This window comes from Gigantopelta aegis, chromosome 9, assembly GCF_016097555.1.
Source record: "Gigantopelta aegis isolate Gae_Host chromosome 9, Gae_host_genome, whole genome shotgun sequence".
In the NCBI taxonomy this organism is placed as follows: Eukaryota; Metazoa; Mollusca; class Gastropoda; order Neomphalida; family Peltospiridae; genus Gigantopelta; species Gigantopelta aegis.
In genome coordinates, this window is record NC_054707.1 from 35707030 (window position 1) to 35716485 (window position 9456).

The window sequence follows — 9456 nt, forward strand, 5'->3', positions numbered from 1 at the left end:
TTCCCAAGCGGGGAATCGAACCCCGGCCGTCGCGGTGAAAGCGCGAAATCCTAACCACTAGACCACTTGGGAATGTGTTGTGACAAGGAATTTCTACTTACAAGAGGCGGGATTTACCTCAGGCGGTTGAATGCTCATCTGAGGTGCTTGCGTCGCAGGATCGAAACACCTCAGTGGATCCTTTCAACTGATTGGATTTGTTTCTCGTTCCAACCAGTGCAAGTCAAAGCCCGTGCTATGAGCTTCCCTGCCTGTGGGAAGGTGCATATAAAAGATCCCTTGCTACTCTGAAAACCGTATCTTTGACATCCAATATTTTATTCGTAAAGAAAGAAAGAATGAGAAATGTTTTATTTAACGACGCACTCAACACATTTTATTTACGTTTACATGGCGTCAGACATATGGTTAAGGACTACACATTTTATTTTGAGAGGAAAAACCCGCTGTCGCCACTTTCCGATTAGCAGCAAGGGATCTTTTTTTGCGCTTCCTACGGCTCCATCAAACCATTCTTTGATAAACCCATGGTATGGTCGGTGCAAGTGGTTTGGGAGCCTTGCGGAGCACTCACTCAGGGTTTGGTGTCGGTATCTGGATTTAAAAATCCCATGCCTCGAAGGGATCCGAACCCCAGTACCTACCAGCTTGTAGACCGATGGCCTAACCACTACGCCACCGAGGCCGGTCCGTAAAGAAAGGTAGTATGAGACCAAATTTACTTTTGCATTTTAGTGGAAATTTACCCAGGTATTTTGGGGGAAATTACGAGCTCCATCAAGGAATTCTGATTACCCAGGTATTTTGGGGGAAATTACGAGCTCCGTCAAGGAATTCTGATTACCCAGGTATTTTGGGGAAATTACGAGCTCCGTCAAGGAATTCTGATTACCCAGGGGAGGGACGTAGCCCAGTGGTAATGCGCTCGCTTGATGCGCGGTCAGTTTGGTATCGATCCCCGTCTGTGGGGCCCATTATGCTATTTCTCGTTCCAGCCAGTGCACCACAACTGGTATATCAAAGGTGGTGGTATGTCCTATCTTGTCTTGGCGATATCTTTCTACTAATGGAAACATGTAGCGGGTTTCCTCTCTAAGACTATGTGTAAAAATTACCAAATGTTTGACATTCAATAGCCGATGATAAATAATCACTGATACGAAAACATGACAAAATGGCCCCAAACTGGGAATGGTTCCTTTAATATAAACTCATAAACGTTTATTAAGCGCAATAATCATCATGAATAATGTGTATCTAGTTTGAATGTAGGAAGCAAACTATTCCTCGGACAATTAAAGGGACTGTTATTTGCAGCAGTTGTTAAAGGTCTTATGTCAAAGTTGAACCTACAATATTTTGTTACTTTCATATTGATTTGTAATAAATAACTACAAATTAATCGATCCCACGCATTATTTTTCATAATTAACTCAAGAATAATATTTTAAAACGTCTTGTACTGGACGACAAGGGGGGTTTCCCGAATAATTTTTGGATAAATATAGCATGGTCACCATCTTTGTTTCTTTGCCAGTTAGTGTATTGAATGTGTCCGCATAAAATGGTGACGTCACTAGTTAATGCGTTTGACACACTCTCAAGATTCCCCCTAAAATACATTTATTCTACTAGTAAATGGGATTATTTGGTTGTAATTTTTCACAGGCATTTAGCTGAAGGCAAAAACTTTATGTTTAAAAGCAAAATTTAAAAAAATATTTTGTCGTGAACTGCCATTATTACAACTTTGAAATAGCACATTTAATATGTCGCTGACTAACGGAGAACATTTAAAGAATGTAGGCCTAATTATATATTAAACATATTTTTCTGAATAAGATTATTAGGACATACTTGATTTTACTTCCCTATATATTTGTTTTTCTTACGTACGAAATTATTGGGAGACCAAATCCAGTTTGGGTTACTTGCAACTATTAGGACGATCAGAAATACATTAAATATACAAACACTGATATTCTAAACACGAAAATAGGGAATAACTGGTTACTGTCTTAAGATATCGGCTTTATCCTGCGAAGGTTAGAATGGCGAATGCGGCGAGGCTCTACTTGAACAAATGATTTAAAGAAAATCTAGTCTGAAATACTCGAGTCGAGTTGGGCTTATGTCACGTAACCTGTATTTTTGGTCAGTGGTCGAAAATATAGAGATTTATCTAGTCATCATATCTTGCCAATGAATACAGTGATTGCGGAATAAATATATTTAATGTGTCATTTTAGTCGTTAAAGATTTTATTAGTCAGAATTAAACATCTTACAATGCAACAAACTCAAGAGAATCCCTTTAAACAAAAATAAAAAGAGCAAGGAATGGACCGAGGGAAAAAGAAGACTAATTCAAAAATATTAAATATCAATGGAGTTAAAATATTTTGCGAAACAAGTTTGAAATAGAAAGATTTATTTTATACAAGAATTGCAATTACGAAATTTTTAATGAACAATGGACACCATGGCTTAATCTCTTTGATTGAAACTTATTTCCTAACAATAGCTTGTTTCGAATTCCAGGTCTTTTTCGTTTCGCGCTATTATAGATTTAAATCCCTCCATGTATTTATTTATTTATTTATTTTATTTGTTTATTTATTTTATTTTATTTGTTTGTTTATTTATTTATTTATCAATTTATTATTATGTGTTTTAACCATTATATCTTCTTTCTTCTTCTCCTATATTTTCCAGTCCTTTCCATTATATGCGTCATAGCAATTTGTTTTGTTTTTGCCAATCTTTAAATTATACAGAAACATTACAAATGCATTTATGTATCAAACTGTTTTTTATGACTATATAACATTATTATACAACAAATTAGATATATGTACTTGTATATAAATTATATCACTTTGATGTAAGGCCATGAATTCAAGGCTCCCCAACCTTGTCATGGTCAGAATGGACTGGGGAAAATAAATATTAAAAAAGGCCAATTTTCGTTCCAGCCAGTGCACCACGAATGGGAAATCAAAGGCCGTGGTATGTGCTTTCCTGTCTGTGGGAAATCAAAGGCCGTGGTATGTGCTTTCCCTTTCTGCATTAGGACAAATGTAGGGGTTTGCTCGGATGACTGTGTCAGAATTACCAAATATATGACATCCAGAAGCTGATGATTCATTAATAAATGTGTTCTAGTGGTGTCGTTAAACAAAACAAACATTTTAATTCATGAATACTTTTTATGTACTTTATATTATTTGCATAATCAATAGCCGATGATTAATAAATCAATGTGCTCTAGTGGTGTCGTTAAATACCATGACAGACAATGGCTTATTACTGTACGCTGTCCCACGCTACCTTTATTCTCCATCAGGCGTCGATCAAAAGGGAGGGTGCTCGGGTGTGAATTTCGACATTTTCCATTAAGTTATGAAAATGGCCGGACACGTTTCCATTAAAAAGGTCAGCAGGCCTTTGACGTGACGTCAACAATGCTTTTATGTTTTAATTAATATGTTTATTGACGACAAAGCGATACTACGTACATTTTTCTGACTATTGTTTTAACAGAATCGCTGTTTGTCATTTAATAATCATATTTATGTTAAATGTGTATAAATGTATAAAATATCTGTGCATGGATCCAATATTACCTAACGACGACAGCTAACTACCGTGCTGTTCTGTTGCAATCTTTTCTAGAAGTGTTGACTGGATATTTCAGTAGAGGTAAGTGTTTGCTTGTTTGTTTCTTTGTTTCATTGTTTATCAGGACCGTTGAAGTCGGATTTGGGATGCGTAGGCAATGGAGTAGCGATGGTTTACATTTGAGGGGCCATCCACATTGTTCCGTGTGTCTGGCGGAGGGGGGGGGGGAGGGGGGTGACTGAGGAGGGTCATGACCCCCAATGTTCTACACTGGCTACGCCAAAGCATATTAAAGAGACAGATCCTAGTTTTTAAACACTAAGACACAGAGCCGTTTATGATCACAGAAATCAAACATTACTTATATTAATTGTTTAGATTACCCATTTCCGTACATCCCAAGTGGTTCTGGTCATCCTGGTTTTTCTAATACCACAAAATGCATTTTTCATGTTTTTATAAACGCGCGTGCGTCTGAGAAGTAACGGTTATGTAGTCGCATTTTAGTCTATTTTAAGAGTATTTGAACGTCACATACTGTTGTTTCGCTCTATTGTATCCACATTTGTTACAGGTTTGTAAATTAACCAAACTTAGTGTCCATTTTCATGAGTTGAAACTAGGGTCTAAAGTCCGAACCAAAATGTTAACAACTACGATAAACTGCTCTCCTACCTTTATTTTTCGTTAGATTTTACCCACATTTTGTCCAGAACAGAAATCTTAAAAAAGCCATTACAATGACAAAGATTCCACATACTAGATGATAACTATGTCACCTATATCTACTTCGCTGAGATCGCATAGGGCAAAAAGCATGTAATTTTGTGGTGGCTGCCATTTTCCAAGAGGGGTGAAAGGATATGACTTAAGCTAACAACGTCATAACATGTTATGATATAAAAGCAAACGTGATGACGTCATATTAAAACATTTTAATTTGTTTTATTTAAAGATACCACTAGAGAACATTGATTTTATATTAATTATGTAACATACTTTGGAAGCTTTCACCCCTCTTGAAGAGTATTCCACAAAAAAGCAAAATGGCAGACGGCAGAAAACTGCATGTATTTTGCCCTATGCGATCTCAGCGAAGTCGATACTGGTGACATCGTTACTTTACAGTCTCATATGTGGAATCTGTGTCACTGTGTTGGTTTTTTCCACATGTGTCTGGACAAAATTTTGGGGAAATATAACAGTAATTAAAGGTAGGAGAGTAATTTATCGTAGTTGTTAACAATTTGGTTCGGACTTTAGGTAAAAAATGTGCTTTAATGTTTAAAAACTAGGGTCTGTCCCTTCAATAAGAATGTGCAAGAAATATTCGGGAAGATAATTCAGTTCAGTTTATTGCATTAATTTAATCGTACGAAATGCAATCGAGGATGTTGAAGGCGCGCACCCCCTCCAAAATTTGAAGGCCTTGAAAAATCCAGTATTTAGCAGATAAAGATAATGTATTTATTGTTTTTAGTGGGGAACATATTTACAATGGTCAGCTTGATATTTCTGTATTGAAGTTTGAAATGACTGATTTCTGTTTTCAAACTTGTTTTCTCCATTTGCTTCCATTGTATGACCTCAACTTTTCTTCTAAAAAAAACAATCCGAAAATTTCTTGATTGAAAACATATTTTATTGCATATTATAATGTATATATACAGAAGGATTGGGCACAAGTTGTCAAACTTATGAGGCCCTCTCCTATTTCGTCTTCTCCTTCAACTGTAAAAACAATAACAATATCACCATCAATATAAAAATATAGGTTTTTATTATTTGTTAGAATATTAACGAAAAACAATCTGATATAATATGGAACTAGTAATTTGGCAACAAAACTCGTCACCCTGTATATTTGTTAACAGTATCATGTCTCCGGTAAAACAAGAGGTTTTTTTTAGCACCATACAACACATTTATTCAGAACATGTCATCTTAGCAAATACGACTATTGCAACACTGCCTGAATGAAGCATCATAACTTCGGTTTTGATAAAACATGGATTATAAACTTTGTGACTAAAAATGATTTTTTTAAAATCATCAAAAACGTTAAGTCTTCTGTTGCGTTCAACTCGTCACCCCAGGGGCGGCATAGTGTAAAAAATAGTGGTACGGCTAGTGGTTGCCAGACTCGCCTTTCAAATTACTTGTAAGGACATTGTAACAAATATAACAAATATAACACACACACACACACACACACACACACACCACACACACACACACATGGCTGTACCGGCCTTGCCGTCTTCGCCGCCCCTGCCCTGTATATTTATTAACAGTATCATGTCTCCAGTAAAACAAGAGGTTTGTTTTAGCACCATACAACACATTTCTTCAGAACATGTCATCTTAGCAAATACGACCATTGCAACACTGCCTGAAGGCGGCATCGTAATATTGGTCTCCACAACATGCGGGTCTTATTCCACTTTTGGACACTACGTTCCCTGCACAGCACATGCTGATCGCGGCATCATAATATTGGTCTCCACAACACGCGGGTCTTATTCCACCTTTGGACACTACGTTCCCTGCACAGCACATGCGGATCGCGGCATCATAATATTGGTCTCCACAACACGCGAGTCTTATTCCACCTTTGGACACTACGTTTCCCTGACAGCACATGTGAACGCTGGGTTGTATGTCCTGTGGCCGCACGCACCTGCAATAAAATATAAATACAATAATTACTACTTTTAAATACTCTATACCTCCTCCTTGGAGTATCGTAACTATCTGGTTTTGTTTGTTTTGTTGGATTGTTTGAAAACATATTTTATTGTACAAAGAACCAAAGAACAAAAGAATCGAGGACAAGTTTGACAACTTAGGTCTCACTACACAGATGTCATCTGCTATTGAAACCCATGTTAAATTGCCCAACTTGAAACGAAGATTGCCAATAGAACGGGTTCTCGTTGGCATGAAATACAACATACGCATTAAATTTGGATTACAAACATCCCTTATTTCTTTCCAACAGTATATAAGCATTTATTTTCACTCCAAAATTGAGAACATTTCTGTCTCAGTTTTTTGCTTTAAGACCGCATCTGGATGTATTACCGATCCGAACAGGTGGTTCATTAACCGATTCACTCCGGCTGTCACTTGCGCTATATACCCATGTCCCAAAAGGTCGATGCACAATATTACAAACTAACATGGGCAAAATACAGCCAGAAGGCTTACCATTAAACATACATATTGTTTTAATTCTTCACCATTTCCTAGAAGTGAATATGTGAACCATAACATGTGTCACAATTAGGAACTATAGTGGACCGTGATCAATCAACTCTCACCCGGAAGTCATCTGTGTAGTGAGACCTTACGAGGCCCTCTTCTATATGCACACAATATACATGGCGACCTAATATACTATATGTTTTGTTTAAAGACACCACTAGAGCACATTGATTAATTAATCATCGGCTATTGGATGTCAAACATTCGTTAATTCTGACGGGTAATTCATCAGAGGAAACCAGCTTCGTTTTTCCTAATGCAGCAAGGGATCTTTTATATGCACTTTTCTACACAGGAAAGCACATACAACGGCCTTTGACCAGATGTGATCCACTGGTTGGAACGAGGCAAAAAACAAATCAGTTCAATGAATCCACCGAGGTGGTTCGATCCTGTGACGCCATCACCTCAGGCGAGCACCTCTTCTTTGGAGTCTCGTAACGATCCGGTAGTCTTCGTTCGACAGTTTCTGTAAATAGCCTTATTCGTCTGATATTATGTGCGAATGAAATGACCCATGCAAGTTATTAGTCCGGTCCAACTGGAGAGGACTATATTTTTCATCTCCGTCCTTCTGTCTGTCTTCTCGCTCCAGCCAGTGCACCTCGACTGGTATATCAAAGGCCGTGGTATGTGTTATCCTGTCTGTGGGATGGTGCATATAAAATATCATTTGCTGCTATTCGAAAAGAGTAGTCTATGAAGTGTCTGACGCCATATAACAGTAAATGCGTTGTTAAATAAAACATTTCCTTTTTTTTTTTTTTTTTATACCTATGCAGCAATTGGCGCCTGTGTTTCACAAACTGGCAGAATAGTCAATAATGACAACACTTACCTCTTGAAAACCATGCCGATGTATCATGTGGCTGTATCCAGACAACAACAAACAAACACAGCGCAAAACTCAAAACTGACATCTTCTTCGTGTTCAAGATCTCAGAATAAAAAAATAGAAAACAAATCACAATATTATTTGGCTGATACTACTGTTCCAACAATTTTTTTTTTAAGTGTCTTTTGTTTAACGACACCACTAGAGCACATTGATTTATTAATCATCGGCTATTAGATGTAGTCTTGTTCATTTATTTCAACTTATTTTCGTGCTTATATCCAATTAAGGTTCAAGCACGTTGTCCTGGGAACACATATCAGCTACCTGGGCTGTCTGTCCAGGACAGTGGGTTAGTTGTAAGTTGGTTAGTGGTTAGTGAGAGAGAAGAGGGTGTAGTGGCCTTACACCTACGCATTGAGCCCTTAACAACTCGCTCTGGGTTGGAGCCAGTACCGGGCTACGAACCCTGAACCTACCAGCCTGTATTGCGATGACTTGACCACGACACTACCGAGGCCGGTTATGTAGTCTTAGAAACAAAGTTTGTTTTGTTTAACGACACCGCTAGAGCACATTAATTTATTAAACATCGGCTATTGCATGTCGAACACTTGGTAAATATGACGTATAGTTTTAGGGATGAAACATTTTTCGAGCACATACCTCGGCCTTTGAGGTGCACTGGCTAGAACGAGAAATAGCCCAACGGGCCCACCCTAGATTGACCGTACTTATACGTAAAGTTTTTTAAATAATATTTTGTTTGTGAAGGAATTTTAAAAGGGCAGTCTGGACGGTGGCGATCAAAGTTGGGGGGGGGGGGGGGGGGTAGAGTCATGCTCCATCGAAAAATACATTGAGAAAAAAGAACATTTGACTGAGCAGGGAAGCGCAAAGCGCTTGCTGGATGCGCGGTCTGTAAAGGGTCGATCCCCGTCAGTGGAGCTAAATGGGCTATTTGTTGTTCCAGCCAACTGGTATATTATCAAAGGCCGTGGTATGTATTGCTATGTCTGTGGGATGGTACATATAAAAGATCCGTTGCTAATGGAATTTTTTTTTGGAAGAAGTTTGTTTTGTTTAACGACACCACTAGAGCACATTGATTTATTACTACTGGCATTGTAACTAGAGATCCCGCTATAAGAGATTATTCCTAAGTGGTCTAGCGATTACGATTTTGCCATTTCACCGCGACGGCCTGGGTTCGATTCCCCGTTGGGAATATCATTTATATATATATATATATATATATATATATATATATATATATATATATATATATATATATATGGTTTCTTTTACTATTTTTCATAAATATATGACTGTATTTTTTACAATACCACTAGAGCAGATTGTTGAATAATTATAAATAGGGCTGTTAGATGTCAAACATTTGGTGATTCTAACACGTAACCATCATAGGAAACCAACTTCATTTTCCATTATCAGCAAGCATTCTTTTAAATGCAATTTCCCACAGACAGAACAACACATACCACGGCCTTTGATATATACCAGTCGTGAGATACTGGATTGGACGAGTTAATAATATACCTATAATTAAGGCATGTCCGAATATCCGTCGTTAAGTAACTACATGTAGTACGTACGTCATTTCTTTATGACGTAGTCAACCTGAAACCTTCGACTTCAGTGCATGTAAAAGATCCCTTGTTGGTAATGAAAAACTGTAACGGGTTTCCTCTGACGACTACGAGTCAGAATTAC

At 37.7% G+C, this 9456-nt stretch overlaps 1 protein-coding gene and 1 non-coding gene across 2 annotated transcripts; both read right to left on the reverse strand.

Moving 5' to 3' along the window:
* On the reverse strand, positions 1-72 carry Trnae-uuc. The gene has a single exon. It is a non-coding gene; the product is annotated as a tRNA-Glu (tRNA).
* Positions 73-5341: 5269 nt separating this feature from the next.
* LOC121380468 (galaxin-like) lies at positions 5342-7832 on the reverse strand. The gene is made up of 2 exons (XM_041509288.1): positions 7726-7832; positions 5342-6300 (listed from the first exon to the last, which is right to left on the reverse strand). Exons 1-2 carry the CDS (start codon positions 7737-7739, stop codon positions 5985-5987), a joined length of 330 nt encoding a protein of 109 aa, XP_041365222.1. The 5' UTR covers positions 7740-7832; the 3' UTR covers positions 5342-5984.
* Between the last annotated feature and the right edge of the window lie 1624 nt (positions 7833-9456).